At 36.4% G+C, this 25,573-nt stretch overlaps 1 protein-coding gene across 13 annotated transcripts in view; it reads left to right on the top strand.

Moving 5' to 3' along the window:
• MICU1 (mitochondrial calcium uptake 1) overlaps nucleotides 1-25,573 on the top strand; it is a 248,629-nt gene that overhangs the window by 38,066 nt on the left and 184,990 nt on the right. For all 13 annotated transcript variants that reach the window (XR_007410155.1, XM_025434857.3, XM_025434851.3 and 10 more), the window contains one exon: nucleotides 18,797-18,958. Coding sequence is in view for 12 of the 13 variants with exons in the window: in XM_025434857.3 (XP_025290642.1) it covers nucleotides 18,798-18,958 (161 nt within the window). In the remaining variant the exon portion in view is untranslated. The remainder of the gene's footprint in view (nucleotides 1-18,796; nucleotides 18,959-25,573) is intronic.

Here is a 25,573-nt window from a genome sequence, read left to right as displayed (position 1 = left end):
TTTCTGTATCATTAAAAAAGGAAGAATAAGCCTCTGAATGAAAAAGACCTGACCAGTGGTAGTGTTAGACATCATCTTTTCCAGACATCTGGACAGCTCTTTCTGAGCTTGACTAGGCTTGAGTGATCCTCCATGGATATAGTTAAAGATAGCAAAGTGATTAATGTCCCCTATATCAGGAACATGAACTTTGCTTCTGTGATCATAGTGGTCCGAAGTGTGGAAATAATGATTATTTATTTATTTATTTATTTATTTATTTATTTATTTATTTTTCTAAAGATTTTATTTATTTATTCAAGAGAGACACAGAGAGAGAGAGAGAGGGAGAGACACAGGCAGAGGGAGAAGCAGGCTCCCTGCAAGGAGCCCAATGTGGGACTCGATCCCAGATCCCGGGATCACACCCTGAGCCAGAGGCAGGCATCCCAGAAGTGATTGTTTAGATTGGTATGAATCAAATAACAGTAGTCATTGTCCAGATTCTGCCTGTATTTCTGCTAATCATCTTAATATTATTCCTCTAAGTACTGCTTTTATCCTAAGTGTATATGGTCCTATAAAATTGGAATGGCAGTCATGATCCATGTCCCTAGATACTTATTTCTCTATTCTTGGATTGGACACATGGAGAGATAAAGAATTTCAGGTCTAAGAAGAGTGCTCATATTTTCAACAAAGTGAGAGGGGCGTTCCTTAACATAAAGCCAAATATGATAGGCCCACTGCTAACATTATACTGAATTGTGAAAAGCTGGAAACTTTTTTCCTAAGAAGAGGAATAAGGCAAGGATTCCCACTCTTGCCATTTTTTCCAACATACTATATTGAAAGTCCTAGCTCAAGCATTTAGGCAAGAAAAAGAAATGGAAGGCATCCAAATTGGGAAGTTAGAAGTGAAACTACACTATTTGCAAATGACATGATATTATATATAGAAAACCCTAAACACTCCACCAAAAACTATTAGAACTATTATGTGAATTCAGTAACATTATAGGATACAAAGTCAGTATAGAGAAGTCTGTTGTGTTTCTATACACTGATAATGAACCATCAGAAAAATAAAGAAAATAATCCCATTCACAATTGCATCAAAAAGAATAAAATATCTAGGAATAAATTTAACCAAAAGATGAAAAACTTGTACACTGAAAACTTAAGTCCTTGATAAAAGAAATAGAAGAATATAGAAATAAATGGAAAGATACTCCATGCTAATGGATTGTAAGAATTAATATTAAGATGTCCATACTACCCAAAACAATGGGCTGATTTAGTATATAAACCCTATCAAAATTCCAATGGCATTTTTCAAGAACTGGAACAAACCTAAAATTTGTGTAGAGTCAAAAGAGACCCCAAATAGCCAAAACGATCTTGAGAAAGAACAACAAAGCTGGAAGCATCACACTCCCTGATTTCAAACTATGTTACAAAACTATAGTAATCCAGGGATCCCTGGGTGGCGCAGCGGTTTGGCGCCTGCCTTTGGCCCAGGGCGCGATCCGGGAGACCCTGGATCGAATCCCACGTCGGGCTCCCGGTGCATGGAGCCTGCTTCTCCCTCTGCCTGTGTCTCTGCCTCTCTCTCTCTCTCTGTGTGACTATCATAAATAAATAAAAATTAAAAAAAAAAAAACAGAAAAAAAAAACTATAGTAATCCAAACAGCTTGGTATTGGCATAAAAACAGACACATTGACCCAAAGATTAAGGAACAGAATAGAGAGTCTAGGAATAAACCCACACATATTTGATCAGTTATTTTATGACAAAGGAGCCAAGAATATACAGCGGGGAATGAATAATCTCTTCAATAAATGGTTTTGGAAAAATTAGCCACATATAAAAGACTGAAACTGGACTACTATCTTACACTATACACAAAAATTAACTCAAAATGCATAAAGACTTGAATGTAAGGCCTGAAATCAAAACTCCTAGAAGAAAAAGTAGGTGATGTCAGTCTTGGTGATTTTTTTGGGTCTGGCTTTAAAAACAACAAAAGCAAAAGTCAACAAGTAGAACAACAAACTGAAAGCTTCTGCACAGCAAAGTAAACCATAAGGAAAATGAAAAGGCAGGCTACCAAATGGGAGAAAATATTTGCACATTGTATGTCTAATAAGAGATTATAATATAAAATATATGAAGAAACTAAGATAGCAAGAAACAATTCTAAAACTCAGTAGCAAGAAACAATCCTATTAAAAAATGGGCAGAGGATCTGAATAGACATTTTACCAAGAAGACAGATGGCCAACAAGTACATGAAAAAGATGTTCAACACCATTAGTCATCAGGGAAATGTAAATCAAAACCACGGTGAGATACCACCTCATACCTGGTAGAATGGCTATTATCAGAAGGACAAGAGGGATGCCTGGATGGTGCAGTTGGTTGATTCCTAGTCTTGGTTTTAGTACAGGTTGTGAGGTCGAGCATCACATTGGGCTCTGTGCTCAGTGCAGAGTCTGCTTGAGACTCTTTTGCCTTCTTACTGTCCCTTTCCACTACTCTTTCTCTCTTTATAAAATAAATAAAATCTTTAAAAAGAACAAGAAATAACAAGTGTTGGTGAGGATGCAGAGAAAAGGGAACAACTTATATACTGTTGGTAGAAATGTAAACTGGTGGAGTTACTATGGAAGACAGTATGAAGATTCTTTAAAAAATTAAAAGTAGAACTCCCATATGATCCAGCAATTGTACTTCTGGGTATTTATCTGAAGAAAACAAAAACACTAATTTGGAAAGATAGATTTACCCTTTCTTGCAACATTATTTACAATAGCCTGGTTTGGAAATAATATGTGTCCATCAATGGATGAATGGATAAAGAATAGTGAATCATATGATAGTTCTAGTTTTATTTTTTAAAAAAGTTCCATGCTGTTTTCCACAGTGGCTACACCAGTTTATAAACATTCCATCAAAAGTAAATTCTTAATTTCAGTTTAAATTTCTTTTTTTCTCCCAACTGTTAATAATTGTTTTATTTCTATTTTTAGCTGGTAGGACCTTTTTGCTATTTTCATTTCTAGTTTTATTTTATTGTTTTTAGAAAGTTTTTTGGGGCAATATTTCTACTTTTATGTTTTCCTGTGACCTAATATTCATCTATTTTAAATGAATGATCCTTGGGGTACTTGAGAAAAAGGTGTATTCTCTGTTACTAGTGTATTGTTTGATATATCTGTAAGATATACCTTAGTAATTATGTTGCTTAGGTTGTTCTTCTCTAGAATTTGTAAGTTTTGAAGAAAGCATTTTCAAATCACATATACTTTTTTTTTTTTTTTAAGATTATTTACTCATGAGAGACACGGAGAGAGGTAGACACATAGGCAGAGAGAGAAGAAGGTCCCTACAGGGAGCCCAATGCAGGACTTGATACCTGGTGCCGGGATCATGCCCTGAGCCAAAGGCAGATGCTCAACCACTGAGCCACCCATGTGTCCCCAAATCACATATATTTTTAGTTTTAAGTCCTTCTCTGATCTAGCCAGATCCTATTTTTTAAAAAAATTATTTACTGAAAGAGAGAGAACAGGGGGAGAGGCAGAAAGAGAAAATCTCAAGCAGACTCCTCACTGAGCATGGATTCCGATGTGAGGCTCAATCCCAGAACCCCGGGATCGTGATCTGAACTGAAATCAAGAGTCGGATGCTCAACCAGCTGAGCCATCCAGGCACCCCTAGTCAGATACTCTTTTAAAAAAGGAGTTTTAGGATTTATTTGTGGGATGCAAGGATGGTTCAATACTCACAAAACAATCAACATGTATGTCACATCAATAAGAGAAAGGATAAAAACCATATGTTCATTTCAATAGATGCAGAAAAACATTTGACGAAGTTCAACATCATTCATGATACAAATCCTCTGCAGATGGCTAACAGGTACATGAGAAAGATGGTCAATATTACTCATCATCAGGGAAATCAAATCAAAACTACAACGAGCTATCACTTTATACCTGTCAGAATGACTAAAATAAAAAACAGAAGAAACAAGTGTTGGTGAGGATGTGGAGAAAAAGGAGCTCTTACACTGTTGGTGGGAATGCCAACTGGTACAGAGACAGTGGAAAATGTTACGGAGGTTCCTCAAAATGGTAAAAATATAACTACTTATACATTCTAGTAATCATGCTACTTGGTATTACCCCAAATATACAAAAGCACTAATTCAAAGGGATACATGCATCCCTATACTTGTAGGAGCATTATTTACAATAACCAAGATATAGAAGCAGCCCAAGTATCCATCAATTGATGAGTGGATAAAGATGATGTGGTATATGTATAACCATATGTATATATATAATGGAATATTGCTCAGCCATAAAAAGAATGAAGTCTTGCCATGTCATTGGCAATGACAGGGATGGAGCTAGTTAAGTTAGAGAAAGACACATACCATATGATTTCACTCATATATGGAATTTTAGAAACAAGTGAGCAACGGAAAAAGAGAAACCAGAAAACAGACTCTTAATTATAGAGAAAAAACTGATGGTTACAAGAGGGGAGGTAGGTAAAGTTATGGGGGAAATAGAGGATAGGAATGAAAGAGTACACTTACTATGATAAAAATAAAATGACTAAAAAATATTTTTTAGACTTAGTGTGGATGTAGATCACCCATTATCTTTTCAGATCAATTTTAGGGCCTTTTCCTAGTTTCTCTTCTTCGTTATTCCTGACATGTTTTCTCAGTCAACTTTTTCCGCCACAAATCCTTGAGGCAGAAAAGGAATGGGGGAGGCACATGAGATCACACACCAAGATTTAGTTCTTTTTTTCTTTAGTATTATTTTTTAGACTGTCTTCAACTTATGCAGAGGACATGGTTTTCATCAGCTGTTTTTTCCTTAGTGTTCTGTATTGTTTGTGGAGAAAATATTATGAGACTGGGATGTAAGCACCTGCCATTGTCTTCAGCTGCCCCTGTTTCTTGTCTTTAAATCATTTATACATCATAGCAGAACTTAATCTATCACTTAATACTTTGGTTTGATGATAAAGATTAAGGTTTATATTCTGTGGGAGTTTAGGTTTACAAAGTCTCAAATGAATAATCAAATATTAGTTAACAGGGTTTTATTGGATTAACCCTATAATAAGAATTGTTTAAACAAACATTTTAAATGAAGTCTTATGTTGCATGCTAAGATATTGTGACTGCTGATATTACTATAAAGTATAGCCAAGTAACAGTAAAAGTGTGAGGCTTAGAGCTTGAAATTGAAATGTGTTTTAGTTTTGGACAAATTAACATAAACCTAAGAGTTTGGGGGAGATGGAGAGTAAAAAATGGTTTTTCACAGTGTTTCTACTAGACTATTCCTAATCTTCACTTTTACACACCCTACATTTACTTTATACAAGTTTTTTTTTTTTTTTAAGATTTTATTTATTCATTCACAACAGTCACACAGAGAGAGGCAGAGACAGGCAGAGGGGGAGGCAGGCAGAGGGGGAAGCAGGCTCCCTGCAGGGAGCCGATGTGGACCCAATCCTGGGGACTCTGGGATCACACCCTGAGCCTAAGGCAGACGCTCAGCCACTGAGCCACCCAGGCGTCCCTGCTTTATACAAGTTAATACTTTATTGACATTAATTTCTTTTGTAGCAATACCTAAACTTTCCTTATTGATAGCTGAAGTTTTTTCACCCTATATTTGTCTAATGGCTCTTAGGTACGCTAAAAGTAAATATTAACCATTTAAACTCTACAGCTACCTAATTTCCAAGACTTGAATTAAAAATGAAGTTGGAGGGGATCCCTGGGTGCACAGTTGTTTAGTGCCTGCCTTCAGCCCAGGGCATGATCCTGGGGTCCTGGGATCAAATCCCACATTGGGCTTCCTGCCTGGATCCTGCTTCTCCCTCTGCCTGTGTCTCTGCCTTTCTCTCTCTCTCATGAATGAATAAATAAAATCTTAAAAAAAAAAAAAAAGAAAAAATGAAGTTGGAAATTTTGTTTTATTGAAATTTTAAATATTGAAAGCTTAATCATATCAATGCATTAACACATCCTAGTGTTTTAGAAAATTTATATTGGTCATCGTTTCTGTAGTTTTTTATTTTTTTAAGTAGACTTTTATTTATTTATTTATTTTTTTCTTTTCCTTTTCCACACTTTGTTTTTCTGGGCAGTTATTTGGGTAGGGACATTGTCACTCTTCACTTCTTTCTTCCTTCACCAGACATCATTTTCATCATTTTCAGATACATAAGTGTGCATTCTCATACAAAAAGTGACCATTCAAGTGCTTGATGGATGAAAGAGTATATCCTAGAGTATCAGAAGGTTGATAATATAGGATAGTAACCTGCTTTTCTATAGCATCATCATTTAGCAGGAGTATGTATAAAAAATTATTTGTCAATCCTGACATTTCTGTGAGATGATTCTTGTTCCTACAGTTAACATTTTTTACTGTTAGAGACTTGTATAACTTAAATTAACTTTACCTTCTCACCTAGATCATTTAAAATACCTTTCTTTGCTGTTGGAAAATACTTCTCAGAACAGAGTTAGCTGAGGTGTGAGCTTTCCTCATTGATTCTGTCGATAATGTCACTTTGAGGTATGAAAATGCATCTTTTCTAGACATGAACGTTAATCTCTACTGTATTTTGGCAGTCATCCTGGTGTCTTCAGTGCAGAACTTTAAATCTGATTCATTTCATCTAAAACAAATGTACAGAGATGTTTTTAAAATTATCCAGTATAGTTAAAGTCCAGTGTATTGTTGGATTTTTAACAGTGCCACCACAGTTGTGCAGTAAAGATTGTATCCCATTCCTTAGATAATATGACAAAGGCTTCTAAGGTAATGTATTCAGCCAAACTCTTTTATAAAGAATGCTTCGTTTTTTCATACCTTAAGTAAATCTTCTTCCTTGGAACTTTGCTTGAGCCCTTTCCACTTAATGTAATTTTTCCTTTCTTTGAATCTCTATTAATATGGTCTCATAACCTTTACATTTTTTCCATCCCTTGCATAATGGATATTCGAATAGTTGTTTTATGTCCGCTAAGGTGTTTGTGGGCTGACTGTGTCTTGCTCATCTTTGTACCTCTTGCATTGCCCTCACAATACCTTGCCCAGTAAATGCATAGCTTATGAATAAAATAATGGCAGTTGGACATTTTGGATTATGTGAAATTTGCCTCAGCTACTGAGGGTAATATAGGGTGTTGTCTCATTAATAATCACTCAGGCTGGCTTTCTTCTTCCAAAAAGTACAAAATACTTTTATATCTTGTTTTTCTGAAATGAACTCTTAAAGCCAGAAAAGATTTAGAAATAAATATCACCTTTGCCCTGCATCTCCCAGAGTTCAGTCTCAGGAAAAAACTTTCACTGGTCCCACAGCAGGCTAGATCTGGAAAAAGAACCTAATTTCTCTGTATCTACTTGTGTAATTGAGCAGTAATACTTGTTACTACTGTTAGTAATAACTTTAAATTCATTAATTGGCACTCAGGATACTAAGAAGCCTGAAACATACTTCCTGCCTTTAGATTTGCAGTCTCCTGGGCAAGTTGACAGGTATACAATAAAATTTTCTTCTTAAGTCAGGTACCATACAGTGGTAACCAGTGTTAATTCCACAGGAATTTAAAGGAAGAAATCAAGAGTGATAATGCTAATGATTTTACATAGCTTTTACAGATGAGGTAAATCTTAAGAAGGGCTGGGCTGAAGAATACAAATAGTTTTCATGTTAAGACATGTAGAAACAATGATAAAACCAAGCCAGAAACTTGACTCTCTTCATGTCTAGTGCAATACCCTATTATATAGTCATCATATTTATAATTATTAGTGAGCTTATATTTCTCTATAAATCAATAAACATTTAAATGTTTAATGGCCAAGGTATTATAAGCTTTGTGTATTGTATTAGGCACAGGAGTCAAGTTTCAGTTTCCGTGCAGATACAGAAGCCTAGTTTTGTGAGTTCTATAGTATGTAAACTATGAATATGAAATCCATTATGAAAATATATGAACTAGGCAGCCCAGGTGGCTCAGCGGTTTAGCGCTGCCTTTGGCCCAGGGTGTGATCCTGGAGACCTGAGATCGAGTCCCGTGTCAGGCTCCCTGCATGGAGCCTGCATCTCCCTCTGCTTGTGTCTCTGCCTCTCTCTCTCTGTTTGTCATGAATAAATAAATAAATAAAATCTTAAAAAAAAAGAAAAACTACAATAATTCTTGTAGTGTGCACAAGGAACAACTGGCTAATCTGAAACTGCTTAAGTCTGCTCTCAGAAGTCCATAAATCTTAAATCTAGCAGTAGCAAATGCTTATTTTTTCCGTTATTTATTTTCCTGTGTTTATGGCAACCATTGTTTTTCATAGTTTGTACATGTTTTGGGGATAACATACCTTTTGCAAAGAAGAAGCACTGTAAATATGCCTATTTACACACTACTGCCTAGTGTGTATTTAATAAGTTGTTCTAGGTCATAGCTTTAGTAAAATCAAGAAAAAGTACATCCATCTGTGTTAGTCACTATACTGCAGTAGAATTGGGCGTACTGTAATTTTTAGTGTAGCTCCTGGTTTTGTTTTTTTACCAATTTAATTCATTCAGAATTTCATTTGTCATTTTTTTCTGTTTTCAAAAGGATAAATATGACAGCAGAATGATGTGTATTCTCATTTTCCAGTAGCGTGTAAAGATGAAACACTTGTTGAGTATTTTTGAGACCTTTGTTGCTGTTTAGATTAAATTATTCTTTGGGTGTCTGGGTGGCTCAGTTGTCTAAGCGTCCAACTCTTTTTTTTTTTTTTTTAATGATAGTCACGCACAGAGAGAGAGAGGCAGAGACAGGCAGAGGGAGAACCAGGCTCCATGCACCGGGACCCCGACGTGGGATTCCATCCCGGGTCTCCAGGATCACGCCCTGGGCCAAAGGCAGGCGCTAAACCGCTGCGTCACCCAGGGATCCCTAAGCGTCCAACTCTTGATCTCAGCTCAGGTCTTGATGTCAGGATTGTGACTTCAAGCTCCACATTGGGCGTGGAGCCTACTTTAAAAAAAGATTATTCTTTTCAGTAATATAATGAATTGCATAATCCACTCAAGTATTTTGAAAGTATAACCAGCCATTAGAAAACAGATGTTAGATAGAAAAAAATCTTCCCAGTCAGCTCTGATAGAGCTCTGTCAGATTGATTTGGGAAAGTATTGAAATGGTTTATATTGAGAAAGTTTTAGCTTTTTTTTGAGTGAGTGTTAATAAAAAAATCCTTGGATGGATTAGTGTTAATATTGCATCTGATCCTAAAAATATTTTGTATCTAAAATAAATCTAAATGAAAAAAGTCCCTTTTTTCACAAGGAAGGAAAGATGAAACCTCAGGACTGGGAATATGACTGGAACAAATGAATATAAATATAAATGTAGCTTAATATTCTAATAACCCTCAGAACAACAAAGATGAACTCTTGAAAACTAAACAAAGATGATCACACTCATTTATTAAAGGGAATATACAGTTAAAGTAGATGTTGTTTTTTAATCCACCATGTAAATGGAAAAGATTGTTAACAGCAAATATGGGGAAAGGAATACCCTCATATACTGTTTGTGGTATATAAATTGAAATGTCAGTTTTGAAGGGTAGTTTGACAGTATCTATTCAAAGTTCAAAATAATCACATTGCCTTTTTTTTTCCTTAAGAGAGAGAGCGAGCACAAGTGAAGTGGGGGAGAGGGAATTGGAAAGAGAGAATCTTAAGTAGGCTCCGCACCCAGCACAGAGCCAACTCAAGGCTTGATCTCACCACACTGAAATCATGACTTGAGCCAAAATCAAGAGCCAGAAGCTTAACCGACTGAGCCACTCAGGCACCTCACACATTACTTTTGATCTAGCAGTTTCATTTGTAAGATATATATCTCACAGATATACTTGAATAAAAATGAATAAAAATAAATGCACAGGAAAAGTCTCTGAAGCTATGTTTGTAATGCTGAAGTCTAGAAACATCCCTAGTGAATTAAGAATTAATTGCTAAGCAGTTAAATTGTGTATTCACTGCCAAATAGTTAGATTGTGGAATAATCATAGACTGAAATACTCTGTTATAGTTAAAATCATTCCAACAAGAGATACTCTTTTCAAGTTGTGTTATTAAGTTTTAAAAATTTGCAAACGTGTATGATATGATTCCATTATATAAAACAGGATAATGCAAAGCATTCCAAATGCTGAGTATTTGAATATACATATGTGTATGGAATATTATTTATAGGTAAACAAAAAGAATAATTTCAGGAAAGATACATAAACTTTCTGACTTCTAGAGAGAGTGGTGGGATTTCAAAAATATTAAAAAGAAGAGTTTTTTTTTTTTTTTTTTTTAAGATTTTATTTATTTAGTCTTGAGAGACACAGAGAGAGAGGCAGAGACATAAAGGGAGAGGCAGGCTCCTCACAGGGAGCCCGATGTGGGACTTGATCCCTGAACCGGGATCATGCCCTGAGCCGAAGGCAGATGCTCAACCGCTGAGCCACCCAGGTATCCCAATAGTTTCTTTTTATACTTCTGTACAGTGACTGTTTTAAAAGATTTATTTACTTGAGAAAGTGAAGAGAGCATGAGCAGGAGAAGGGGCAGAGGAAGAAGAGTCCAAGCTAACTCTCTGCTGAATGGGGAGCCCAAGTCTGGACTCCATCCCAGGATCTTGAGATTTTGACCTGAGCCAAAATCAAAAGTCACTTAATGGACTGAGCCACCCAGGTGCCCCTAAAATAACATTTTTAATAATAAAAATGTATTCCTATCTTACTTGTAAACAAAAATGAAAGTAGTCTTGATTGTTCTATTAAAAAATCTGTAATCACGTCCAGCAAATCAATATTCCCTTAATTCTCCCATCTTAAGACTCTTCTTTTATTGCCTTCCCTTAACTTCATTACACAGGGGAAAAGGAAGGTGAGTGTGGTTCTCTAGGTTCAATGACTCTGTCATACAAAACTTTTGGGAAATTCTCACTGGCATCTGTTCCAGGGTGGAAATTTGAATGAAATGGGAACGCAGAGTGTCAAGATGTTTCTGTAGTGCAGGGTCTGGCCCTTGAAACTTGAATGTCCCCAAGTTGAATCTTATGTCTTGGAATTGATCAGATTCAGAGAAGCTTCTTTAGGCAAAGTAATATAATAGGAGATTAAACCAGATTGACAGTTTTTTAAACTTACATGAGAAATAAAGCTGGCATGAGAACTAGGATATTCTCATCTTCTGATCAGCATGTTCTCTCTTTGAAGGCAGTCGAAAGAGGAAGCTGAATTGGAATCTTAACATACTTAGTATGGAAATAGAATAAAGGAGAGTTAAATATATAATTTAGATACTTAATGGCTGAGGCTCTGATGGCCTTTAGTTCTAGGGTTAGTATTTGGCTGCCACTGGAGTGGATAGGGAGGATCCTTGTGAGCACCCCAGATAGTGCTGATTTTACAACGTTGTTCTCAGAGAGCAATCATATTTCAGTTTCACAGAGTGCACACATCCATCACCTACATATATTACTTGTGCCAGACGTTGTATTAGATTGTGGAAACACAGATAGAAAGGATACTTGGTCCTTATTTTCTCAAGCTCTTAGTTCATGTAAACTAAACACTTTCGAATCTTGAAGATTTATTTAACTGAGTTCTAAATTGTGTTGGTGTCCAAATTTGGGTAGATCTCAGAAATTTATCTTGGTCTCAGAATTAGCAGATGTTGCTTTTAATAGTAGTGCTGCATAACCGTTGGTAATAGTACATCAGAGGTTTATTTAGGCTGGTGTCAGGATTGGAAGAGCCAAGCATTCCTTCTTTAGATGTGCAATTGTCAGAGATCAAAATAGAAGGCAATTAATCATATAGAAAAGTGCAAGCAGATATTTTAAGTCAGAGTCGAGATGAGGTGTGGAATTCTAATAGTTTGGTAAGTTGAATCACGATGTGGCAATAATCAGAGTATTAGGATATGAATTTGATTTAGGTAAAGTTTGTCTTATAGGGAACCTTACCATGATATGGATTCATTGCTAAGACATTGGGCCTTTGCCTATGACTAGGTTTGACAAATGATAGTCCCTAGCTGAGGAGAATGAAGCATCAGTCTTCTGGACCTGACCTGCCTTATTTTTCTTTAAATGTAAAGCATAAACATAATCTTCCTCAGAAGATCATTAAATTTTATTTGCATCATCTAATTTTTTATAATTAAAAATGCATAATGTTTTGTATTTTTTTAGTTGGCAGGTACACATTTTGCCTTTAAAAGTTTGTAAGAAATACTATATGTTTGTTTACATGGATAAATACATAAGCATAGTTTAAAAAATGAAGTGGTATAGGGGCACCTGAGTAGCTTAGTCGGTTGAGCATCTGATTCTTGATTTCGACTCAGATCATGATCTCAAGATCTGAGATTGAGCCCCTTGGTTGGACTCCACACTCAGCAGGGAGCCTGTTTTCAGATTTTGTCTCTCTCTCTCCCTCTTCCCCTCCCCTGCTTGCCTTCTCTCATTCTCTTTCTCTCAATAAATTAAAAAAGTTTTAAAATAAAGTGGTATATTATAAACATCTCTTTGTCTCATATCACCCATCTTCCACCCCTGGTAGCACCACTACTATTACTTTATTGTTTGTCCTTCTGGCGTTATAATAGGAGCATACAAGTATGCATTCTTATTTCTCTTCATTTTACATAAAAGGGTAGCATATCATATATGCTATGCCACAACTTGCTTTTTTAACATGTCACGAAACTCTTCAAATCTATACATAGGTTTTTCATTCCCTATTATTGCTACACGGTATTGCCTTGTGTGTATTTATCATGGTTTAGCCAGTTTTCTCCTAGCGAACATTGAGGTGGATTTTAGACTGTTGCTGTTACCACCATGATGTGAATAACCATGTTTGTGTGTGTATAATTTCAGAAGTATGCAAGTATATTATTAAGATATTTTATCAAAAGTGCAATTGTCTGGGTGACCGAATGCAGTTTTATATGGGTGATTTTAATGGATATTGCCAAATTGTCTCTATAGATTGCACCTTTTTTTTCTCTTTTAGGAAGTAGATAGTACCAGCTTACACATTCCTTAGCAGTACCATTTTTAAAGTATGGCCAACAGGTGTATTTTCAAAGTTGGATTTTTTGCCAGCTTGACAAGTGAGAAGCAGTATCAGTATAGCTGTAATATGCATTCTATTATTAATATTAATGAGATTAAGTATCTTTTCATAGTTCTCAGAGCCATTTTTACTTCTTCTTACAACTGTTTTTTAATTTCTTTTTTTTTTGTTTTTTAATTTCTTTAGCCCAACTTTCTGTTGGTTTGTGAAATATCTTAATAATATTTTATGATTAGCATATTTTTGTATTGTGTTATACTGTTGTTTATTTTTCTGTAGTTGGGCATTTGATCTCATTTTGGAGTGTAACTATTACATTTATTTTGCTGAGAAGAATTTTGAAAAAGTTTTCTTCCCCTTTAGGTTATTTATTTGGGAATCAAGAATTCTCGGATCTACTGTAGATTTTTGTACTAATTAGCTGTGAGTAAACCACATAACTTTTCTGGATCTCAGTTCTTTATCTGTAAAATAAAGATGTTGAATTAAATGATTTCTTGGTCTTGTGACTCTTTGAAGGTTATCAAAAGCAATGTATTAAGCTTAATAGTCTTAAAATAATAGATATAGAAACAGTAATGTTGTTAGAGGTTTTAAAAATACTGTTCTTTTTCTTGTTGGATAATGCTTTCCTTTGGTAACAAAGTTATCTTTCACTTGGCTCCCTTGATATTTCTTAGTTGGAAATACCTCTTCATCTTTTTTCAGTTCACATGAAAGCTACTTTTTAGAGGCATGCTTTGGGCGGGGGTTGGGAGTTGAAAGGGAGTGGAGTACTGTTAAGGAAGAAAAATGCACTCCTCGTGATTAAATTTAATCCTTCTCATAAACATGCTTCATTACTACATAACTGCTGCCAGTTGGCCTATTCAGTTTTCCAGACTCAATTGGAAAGCTAATCTCCTTAGATCTGTTTACATGGTCTCTCATCAAAAATGAATACATTGGACTAGTTACACCCTTTCTTAACTATAAAGTTAGGAATTAAAATTATAATAGAGTCTTTTTCTCATTCTTTTTCTTTGTTTGCTTGGCATCTGTAAAAATTGCACAAGAGAAGATGAATAGATATATATTTTTTAAGATTTAAAAATTTTCAAGTAATCTCTACCCAAATGTGGGGCTCAAACTCATAACCTTGAGATCAAGAGTTGCAAACTCCACCCATTGAGCCAGCCATGTGCCCCTAAATATATCTTTTGATGTGTACTCTAGGGAATGAGATCAAAACCAGTGGTGAAATGATGTAGACAGTAACATTTGAATTGCAACATTAAAATGTAAGCAAACAGTTAGTAGAACTTAAAACTATCAAAATTTATTTATTTATTATTTATTTATTTATTTTTAAATATTTCATTTATCTTTAAAAGAGGCAGAGACACAGGCAGAGGGAGACACAGGCTCCATGCAGGGAGCCCGATGTGGGTCTCGATCACTGGTCTCCAGGATTGCGCCCTGGGCTGAAGGTGGTGCTAAACCGCTGAGCCACCTGGGCTACCCAAAACTATTAAAATTTAAAATCTTCAAGCACCAGAGCATAGGGACATGTATTCTCAAAACTAATACATCTTGATTTTTCTGATATGATCTTACTCCCCCCCCCCCATGAAATAGATTAAACTTTTGCCATACAGCTTTTCACCAAGATTAGAGAGCATTATAAGATAAAAAGAACCCTAAAGCTCATTTAGGCAATTCTCTCATTTTATAAAATTCTTCCTTAAGAAAGGGAAATAAGTTTCCTTTGTCCACAGCTCTTTGTAGTAGAGGTGAGGCTAGGTCTTGGGTCATTGGATTCCTATTCCATTTAACTTCTATGATCTGCTAGTTGGTATTATTGTTTCAATCTCCTTCTCCTTTCTGTCTTCCATCTCCTTCACACTTACATATCAGTGTGTGTTGGATACTAATATCTGATGGTTTTTGTCTCTCTTTGGACCTTTAAATTTAATTTTTGGTTCTGCATTTATCATCTAGGCACTTATCACCCAATACTTAGATTATTATTTGCCTTCTGGCTGTACTAAGAGCTTCTACTAGCTCTTTCTGCCTTTGTTCTTTGCAATTTATTCTGACTTCTTTTTTAACATTTATTTTTTTATTTATTTATGATAGACATAGAGAGAGAGAGGCAGAGATATAAACAGAGGGATAAGCAGGCTCCATGCCAGGAGCCCGACGCGGGACTCGATCCCAGGATTCCAGGATCACGCCCTGGGCCAAAGGCAGGCGCCAAACCGCTGAGCCACCTAGGGATCCCCCTATTCTATTCACTTCTGATAGATAGCTATTCTTTAAGAAAATACCTTCATCACATTCTTTTCCAATGTAAAGTATGTTGTAGTTTCCTGTTGTATATATGATCAGATTTCTCAGTCCAGAATTCAGATGACCTTCTAAAGTGATTATGGCTTACCTGTTTGATCATATGTCTATTTATATATTTTTAACTGAAAAATGGGATTATGTTGGTGAACATATGTCTATTTATGAGATGTCTATTATGTGGACATGTGTCTATTTATGGAGAATATCTAATCTATCTTCTAGTCTTACACACTCCTTGCTTGTTCTAACTTTTGAGCTGGTTATGTTATTTGCCTTTCACATTAAAAACTTCTGAATGCTCTTTTCTTTCTTTTGTCAGGGATGAATAAGTTTTCTCCAGATATATATGTTTTAGTCGTGCTCATTTTTATTATAAGGAGATTTATTCAATCTGAAGAGAAAGTAGAGTATTCACTTCTATTATAGATAAAAGCAATGCTACGTATCCAAGTGTGCTGTGGGCGTGGAAAATGTTAATTTAAAAGTGAATCGGTTGTTGACAGGCAGGAAGAAAATATAGTGAACAATCTCATTGGTGCTGGATTTTGCTAGGATATGTGCAATAAAATGAGATGATTTCTGGGGTTGGGGAAGGTTAAAAAATTGTGTTGCTGCAGCTTGGGTCATAGGAAATAGGAAAGAAAAAAAATTCTTTTCCCACTTTGTCCATAAGGGCAGAATTTAGGTCAAATTTTGAAATTGGGTCTAGATTGAATGAAAACGACTAAGGGATAGGTTTACTTAAGAGATTGTAGGTATAGGTCCCAGAGGAGGGTTAGTTACTGGCTCTGTGATGTTAAGAGATAGCTAAGTAGTCTAACTTGATTTGAACCCAAATGGTAAAAGACATACTTTTCTTAGTATTTTGAGGCTTAGAAGTATACTTAAATGTTAGGAGCCAGTACTTATATGATTTGTACTTTACATAGTTAAACATTTTAGATACCTATAATGTAACAGGCTCCACACTAGACTGTATGGTTATAAAGAGGAAAAATAATTTTGGCCTTAAAGAAGGCTGAGAGCCAAGTGGGGAAGGCCAACTTACATATGAGCGAATGTATTAATTGCCATAGGAAGATATGTATAAAGTGCAAGATAATTTAAATTAAGAAGCGGTGAACTGTGCTTTGGGACAAAGGGGAGGAGAATGAATATGTGATTTGAATGAATTGCCACTATAAAAAGTCATACAACCAGGAAGAAATGCCCCTTTCTCTTTCAGCCTCCCTGGTGGAATAAAAGAATGAAGACTGTACTCTGGCCTCAAGATATTGTCTAGAGGGAAAAAATAATTTTCTATTAATTCTCTGTATAGAGGTACCAGAAATGATCCTGTCTTTGAGCCATCCATGAGATAGCTATCATTTTTTTTAAAAAAAGATTTTACTTATTTGTTTATGAGAGACAGAGAGAGAGAGAGAGGCAGAGACACAGGCAGAGGGAGAAGCAGGCTCCATGCAGGCAGTGCAACGTGGGACTTGATCCTGGGTCTCCAGGATCATACCCTGGGCCAAAGGCGGCGCTAAACCGCTGAGCCACCTGGGCTGCCCCGAACTGATCAAAATTTTATATCATTCTGAGGCCCAGAAGTAAACAAAAGCCTTTGCTGACTAACCTAGTCTTACCTGATATTTAAAATTTTTTTTAATTCTCTAATATCTATACCCTAATATTTTGATACTTCTTCAAGATACCAGTTTAGAAATGTATCATTAAAAAAATGTTTCATGTGGAAAAAAAATGTTTCATGTGTATCTTGCCTAATTAGAATGTAGAGTTCTTTTTGGCCTGTTAGGTCTTATCTGATAGTATGAACTTCAGACATTTTTGTTGAATGAGAACTTCCCAGTAATTCTCTTGTATGCTCAATTAGCCTTTGCTGTGGCAGTAAAAACTCCCAATTTTAGTGACTTTTAATCATAAACGTTTATTTCTCATTAGCATTCTATAGGTTGGCTGAGCTCTGCTCGCCCAGCTAGTCTTCACATTGCCTGGCTCCAGGCTGAGATGCGTTCATTATGGAACCCAGGTTGAAGGATCATGTCTGTCAGGGGCATGGTCTTCTCTTCATAGAGTGCAGGAGCACGAGAATGCTAGTAGCAATACTTCTTAAAAGTGCTTTGTGGAACTGGCCCACATTCTGTTGGTCAAAGCAAGGTCTATGGCAAGATACGCACCCAAAATGAAAAGAGTGTGGAAAATAGTATTTGCCTGGGATGGGGGATGGGTAAGTGACTGGGTTTTGAACAATAATATGACCTAATACAGATGTTTCTGAGTTAAACAGTGAGAGGAACAGGTGAAATTATAAGTATGAAACGGAAGAATTTGGTGAGTAGGAGACCTTCCAAGGACCTGGAATGAAAAAGATTTAATTAAAACGCCCTGAGCAGAACCACTGAGCCCCCCAGGCCCCTCAGTTTCCCGCATCTTTAAAATGGTTGTGCCACTTACAGATCTGTTGCTTTGCAATGCTAAATCCATCTTTCATTGTCCTTTTTGTGATACTAGAAATTTCTCTCTTGCCACCTTTTGTTAAGGTTTGTCAGTTGAAGGTCTAGAGGGAGACTAGAGAAGGGAGGAGTTTTTCTTCCTGATTCTTGTATGCTCTTCCTGCTTGCTCCTGTAGCACACAGTAGCCAGCAGCATGTGGAATGACTTGGTGCTCTCAACCCCTTAGGGAGTTTTAGTAGCAATACTCCCAAATGCATTTTCCTAGTGAGTTCCATACTTGAACATCTCCCCATGGGTACTTTTCTGAGTTCTACTGACATATTGAGTTCCTACTAGATGACTTTATAGTGACTTCTGTTGGCCTGGCACTTTAGTATATTTCTCAGACATCCGTGGTTGCATCCTCACCACAGGCCTATATCTCAGCCATGTTGAGAGGGGCCTCTTTACAGATTTATCCCTCCCCTGTTGTTCTGCATCACCCCTCGAAGTAGTAGCTGCTCACTTTATCTGTTCTTTTTAACCCTTAGTATTTTACCTGTGTTATAGTTAATAATGCTTTATGTTAAACTTTCCCTGTTCAAATTACTATGTTTTTTTTTTTGTCTTCTAATTGTACTTTGATATATCAGGTTACAAGTAGTATTTTTCTCATACAACTGTTCTGTGGGTTAAATGGGATATTATATGGTATTGGTATCGAAAAGTGTTTAATCTGCCATTGAGTTAGTCTGTAACGTTTGTTGGCAACTTTCATATGTCATCTTCATCATCATCATCATCACTGTCACTACCCTACTACTAGTTAGGAATAACATTTCTACTTTTTATCCACAGAATGTTTCGTCTTAACTCCCTTTCTGCATTGGCAGAACTGGCTGTGGGCTCTCGATGTTACCACGGAGGATCACAGCCCACCCAGATCAGGCGACGACTAATGATGGTGGCTTTCCTAGGAGCATCTGCAGTAACTGCAAGTACTGGTCTCCTGTGGAAGAGGTGAGCATTTTTGGAGGATCCTCTTCCTGCATGTGCTTTCATTTATCCAGTTATCTTTGTTCTCTCAAAGGATTACATTGACTTCTGGCTTAACTATATACCAAAATTTCTTGCCCAAATCATTTGGCATTGATAATATTTGTCTGTGAAATAAGATGCTTCGAAGAATTCAGCTATTGTGCCCAAGCAACAATAGGAAATATTCTGCCTCAAGGTCTGCCTATTTCTTCTGCTAAACATTTAAAATAATTAACCAATTTAATAATTTCAATAATTTTTAAATAAATAATTAATATATAATAATAAATACATTTAATAATTCACCAGGTTAGCATGCATAATTCACTGTTTTTTAGTATATTTACAAAGCTGTGCAGCCATCACCATTCTCTGATTCCAAAAATTCTCATCACTCCATAAAGAAACTCCATGCCATTTAGCAGTTACTTCCCACTTTCTCCATTCCTCTCAACCCTAGGCAACCACTGATCTACTTTCTGTCAATAGACAGTAAAATGGAGTAATGGTAACACCTGTCTCAAAGGGTTGTTATGAATATTAAATGAGTTATTATTTAGGTTATTAAAATAACATTTTATTTTATTTTTAAAGTAGGCTCTACACCCAGTGTAGGGTTCCATCTCCATGATCCTGAGATCAAGAGTTTCACACTCTATCAGCTGAGCCAGCCAGGTGCCCCAAGTTATTATTTGTTAAATGCTTAGAAAAGAGCCTGGCACATGACTTTGTAGATAAAAAACATTTATGTAGAAAGTACTTGGCACATAGTAAACTGTCAATAAATGTTATCTATTATTATTGGATATAATATGAAGATGAGAAATAGTGAAGAAAGAAGATATAGAGTATTAACAGAAAATACTGAGTTTCCAAAAAAAGTTAGAGTTGTGATATAAAAGACCCTATATATCATGCCAGGAAATTGTGATTTTAATCTGTAGGCAATGATGAGTTATGAGGTTTTGAAACAAGAGACTGATCACAGACAAGTTTAAAGAAAGATTAGTACAGTGACAACAGTGAAATAAACTGGAGTGAGAAGAAGCTACTGACAGACACTAATACTAGTTTGAGATGATGATGAGGGTACTGGAACCTTAGAAAGGAGTGCATGAGTTTTTAGAAAAATTTCCAGGTAAGATGGACAGGAAGAGAGACAGAGGGAGAGAAAGATCTAGACTGAGGGACACAGACGGAAGGAGGAAGAGAGGGAGGCCAAAGAAGGAAATGAGAAATAGGAAATGCACTTTTTGTCCTTTCACTGTAATAAATAGTAAATGCCTAGTAATTTCTTCAGGCAGATGTTTTCCTGCAACGGAATTAAGAGGACCCCATGCATGCGGATTTAGAATTGCCATCTTTGATATTGGACTAAGCCAAAGACAACAGACTATACCTGAGTTGAGAAGTTGTTCAATAGATGGAATATTTAAGAAATTACTACTCTTTTTCTTTCTCTGAATCACTTTGTTTATACTATTCAGATTAAATGCTGATGTTTAGGTTATTTTATTTTTATTAATTTATATTGTTTTGCGTAACATCACTCCCAGAAAAAAAATAAGATGATTATTTGGAGGGTATGTAGAGCAAACATTCCTTTTTTTAGTTTTTAAAGATTTTATTTATTTGTTTGACAGAGAGATAGACCCAGAGAGCACAAGGGGAGGGGGGCGGGGAGTAACAGAGGGAGAAGAAGAGCACAAGCAGGGTACCTGTGGGATCCCAGGATGCTGAGATCATGATCTGAGCCAAAGGCAGACACTTAACCCCTGAGCCACTCAGGTGCCTGAAAACATTCCTTTTTTTAATCATCTTTTAAAAAATTGTTAACTAAGCAGAAATAAAATGTTTTCCTAAGAAGTGGGATTTAAAGTTCTTCTTGAAAGAGGGCATGATATAGTTTTAAACTTGAAAAAAATTAAAGTTTACAAACATTTTAAAACTTTAAAATTCTTAAATTTAAACTACAAAGAATGAGATGATCTAAAAAAAAAGTCTAAAACAGAAGTAAAGAAACAATCTTTTTTTTTTTTCCATTCCCAATCCCTTTTCCTGAACAAAAAATAATAACACAATAATACAGGTTTGAATCATACAGGTAAGTAACAAAGAATACAATTTGGAATGTTTGCCTTCAAACTAAAGTGAGTATATTCTGGGTTATATAATTAGATATGTGTAAAGACCAGGGGATCCCTGGGTGGCTCAGCGGTTTAGCGCCTGCCTTTGGCCCAGGGTACGATCCTGAAGTCCCAGGATCGAGTCCCGTGTCGGGCTCCCTGCATGGAGCCTGCTTCTCCCTCTGCCTGTGTCTCTGCCTCTCTCTCTCCCTATGTCTATCATGAATAAATAAATAAAATATTTTAAAAAAAGATATGTGTAAAGACCAGATATATACTACCCAAATCCACTAATATAAATTAAGTATGATCCTTTGAAACCATATTACAGTACTGTTAGAGAAGGAACATTTGTCATTTTCCTGTTTTTTTTTTTTTTTTTTTTTTTTTTTACTTCCTCAGCTTCAAAAAAAGTACTGAAATCTAGTGGTAAGGATTCAAGGTTTGCAATCAGAGTGTGTGGGTTTAAACTGGCTATATAATGTATCTAATGTCACATTCTTCTTCAGCCTAAAGTACTTCTTTTACTAAGAGTTCTTATGTGCTGGAGATAGATTCTATCAGCTTTTGTCTGGAAATACCTTTATTTTGTCTTTACTTTTGAAGGATATTTTCACTGGGTATAGAATTCTTGGTTGACTTTTTTCTTTCTAGCAAGCTGTCATTCTGTTGTGTTTAGCTTTGATTTTGTTTTGTTTTTGTCTTTTCAGTATGGTATCTTCATTGTATTCTTTTTTTGTGTATTTGTGTATGTGGTAAAGTATATGTAGCATCAAATTTACTATTTTAACTATTTTTAAGTTCATTAACATTAACTACTTTCACAGTATTGTGTGACCATCACCACCATCCATCTCTAGAATTTTTTCATCATTTCAAACTCAAACTCTGGACCCATTAAACAGTAATTCCCCAGTCACCTTTCCCCCCATCTTTGGGTATTCTGGTTTCTCACTTTATGAATTTGACTATTCTAGTACCTCTAAAAATAGGATTATACAATATTTGTCTTCTTGTGTTTGCCTATTTAATTTAGCATAGTAATTTCAAGGTTCATCCATGTTGTATCATGTGTCAGAATTTCCTTCCTTTTAAAGGCTGAATAATTTTTCATTGCATGTATATATACCATTTTGTTTATCCATTTATCTACCAATGAATACTTGGGTTATTTCCACTTTTTGATTATTGTGAATAATACTGCTATGAACATTATTGCACAAATATCTCTTGCAGTCCCTGCTTTCACTTCTTGTGGGTATATAACTAGAAGTAACATTGCTGGATCATGTCTTCAGATATTTTTTGAAAAGTCAATAGTAATTCTTATCTTTGTTCTTATGTATGAACTATATTTTTATCCTTGGCTTAGTTTTATGACCTTTTTTTTAAAGAAAGGGGTGGGGGGAGAGGCAGAGGAAGAAGGAGAGAGAATCTTGAGCAGGCTCCACACCCAGCATGGAGCCTAATGTAGGGCTCAATCCCATGACTCTGAGATCACCACCTGAGCCAAAACCAAGAGTTTGACAGAACTGACTGAGCTACCCAGGTGCCCTTGTTTTATGATTTCTTTTATCACTTGTTTTCAACAATTTGATTATAATGTATTTTAGTGCTATTTACTTTGTGTTTATTCTGTTAAAAAATGTATTGATTTCCTTAGACTATGAAATTAAAATTTTTATAAAATTTGAAAAATTTTGCCCATTATTTCTTCATTAAATTTTTCTGTCCCTATTTCTGCCCCATTCCCTTACATACACATGCTTTCTGGGACTTCATTCACATGTGTACTAGACCATGTGATATTCTACATATCATCAGGATTTTGCTTATATTTTATATAACCTTCTTTTTCTCTGGGCTTCAGTTTTGGAAGGTTTTTTTTTTTAATTCTTGTCTCTTCAGGGTCACTGATCTCTTTTTCTGCGGGACCTTATCTGCTGTGTCTCTCTAGTGATTGTTTAAGAAGATTTTGAAATTGTATTTTCAATCTCTAGAAGGATCATTTAGAAGGGTGCCTGGCTGGCTCAGTCAGTAGAGCAAACATCTCTTGATCTCAGTGTTGTGAGTTCAAGCCTCACATTGGATGTGGAAATTACTTAAAAGTAAAATTAAAAGAAAATAGAAGTACCATTTAGAAAATATTGTTAATTGGAGTATCTGGAAAGATGGCAGCATAAGAAAATCCTGAACTGTCCTCCTCCATCAGACCTACCAAATCTATGGCTGTATATGGATAACTTCCCTCTGCAAAAGATCTGAAAACTATAGGTACTGCTTTTCACAATAGAGAATATAAGGACCACACCAAGCTGGGAAGGAGAGGCAGAAACACAGTCCTACCAAAAAAAAAAAAAAAAAAAACTTACCCCAAGAGTGGCAACATTCACTAGGCAATGCTTCTCCTGGAGGAATGAGGGATTGGTGCCCCACATTGATACCTGGGATCTGCACTGGAGAGATAAGCCTGAGGATCTTTGACTTGCAAAATCAATACGTTTGACATCCAGGAATCCAAAAATTCAATAGGAAACTGAGATTCCCTTCTTAGAGGGCTCATGTGCAGTCTTGCTTGCACTGAGACTCAGAAAAAAACGAGCAGTTTGAAAAGGAATTGCCAGTGACTCACAGAAGGCCTATAATAGGTGTGGAGATCCTTCCTGAGGAGCAAGGGATTCAAGCCCTGCACTGGGCACTCCCTATACCACCCCTACCCTAGAAAGACAAGCCCCCATTTATTCTGGCTTGAAAATCATCAGGGTTTAACTCTAGGAGAGGTGGAGGGCCATAGGAAACCAAAACTGTGCTCTTAAAAGGCCCATCGACAGTCCCACTCATTCAGACCCAGCATATTGGAAGCAGTTTGAAAAGCATCTGGGCCATATATGAGGATTTATTCACTAATTTTAAGGCTTGTGCCAGAAAGGCAAGGTTCTGGGAACTTTCTCCAGGAATGGAACTGCTAGCAGCCACCATTTCTTTTGTCTTCCTTCAGACTAGCTGGCCCAATGAAGGCAACAGTTCTGACCATCTCCATCTCCATTGCTCACACTATTTGCCCTGCCACGGCATTTCCCTGTGGACTGACCTGTCATGTTCTCCTCCAAAGCAACTCCTACCCAGCCTCGCCTGATGAGCAGTCTCATTCAGGACCAGTGCCCCTTCAAAGCAACTCCTTGGGAGAGTTGAGCTGGGGGCAGCCCTGCCCCATGAGCACACCCATAGCAGTGCAGTTAAGCCTCACAGCCAGCTACACCAGGTGCTGACCCTACTCACTAAACACTCACAGCAGCTGCAGACTGGCCTCTAAGCCTGGCAGGCTGGGATCAGCCTCATCCACCAATGCACCCATAGCAGTTGCAACCCAGTCACAATAAGAGGGTGCATGCAACCTACATTGTTGAGAGAGCTCCTAGAATGTATTGCAACTTAAACAACAAGCAACTTAAAATAGACTGCTATATACATAGGTGTTATATATGAACCTCATAGTTACATTACTATAAACCTATAATGGATACACAAAAGACCATGAATACATAGCCAAAGCCATCCTGAGAAAGAAGAGCAAAGCTAGAGGCATCCCATTTCCTGATTTCAAACTATAGGCCAAATCTATATTTATGAAAACAGTATGATACTTAAAAACACATGTAGATCAATAGAACAGACTAGAGATCCCAGAAATAAACTACATATGTGGTCACTTAATATTGACAGGGAGCCAAGAATAGTAAGATGGTAAGATAACAGTCATTTCAGTAAATATTATTGGGAAAGCTGGATAACAAGTCCAGAAGAATGAAATTGGATCCCTATCTTACCCTATTCACAAAAAATAATTCAGATGGATTAAATGCTTTAACATAAGACCCCAAAGTACACACTTGGGGGAGGGGGAAGTAAAGGAAACTTAGGGTCTTGGAACTATTTTTTGGATAACAAAAGGACAAGCAACAAAAGCAAAATCAGCAAGTGGGACTACATTAAGTTAAAAAGCTTAAAAAAAAAAAAAAAAAAAAAAAGCTTGTGCACAGGGCAGCCCCGGTGGCCCACGGTTTAGCACCGCCTTCAGTCCAGGCTGTGATCCTGGAGACCCGGGATCAAGTCCCACGTCGGGCTCCTTGCATGGAGCCTGCTTCTCCCTCTGCCTGTGTCTCTACCTCTCTGTCTCTCTCATGAATAAATAAATAAAATCTTAAAAAAAAGAACAAAAAAGAAAAGAAAAAAAAAAGCTTGTGCACAGCAAAGGAAATAAAACAAAAAGGCAACCTATGGAATGGGAAAAAATATTTGCAGAGCATATGTCAGTTAAGAGATTAATATCCAAAATATATAAAGCATACAGCTCAAAAGTGTAAAAACAGATGATCTAATTAAAAAACGAACAGAGGACCTGAATAGATGTTTTTCTAAAGTAGACATCCAGATGGCCAAACAGGCACATGAAAAGGTGCTCAACATCACT

This window comes from Canis lupus, chromosome 4 (genome assembly GCF_003254725.2).
Source record: "Canis lupus dingo isolate Sandy chromosome 4, ASM325472v2, whole genome shotgun sequence".
NCBI lineage: Eukaryota > Metazoa > Chordata > Mammalia > Carnivora > Canidae > Canis > Canis lupus.
Note: the sequence above shows the minus strand (reverse complement) of the source record. Positions and strands in the feature narration are given on the sequence as shown.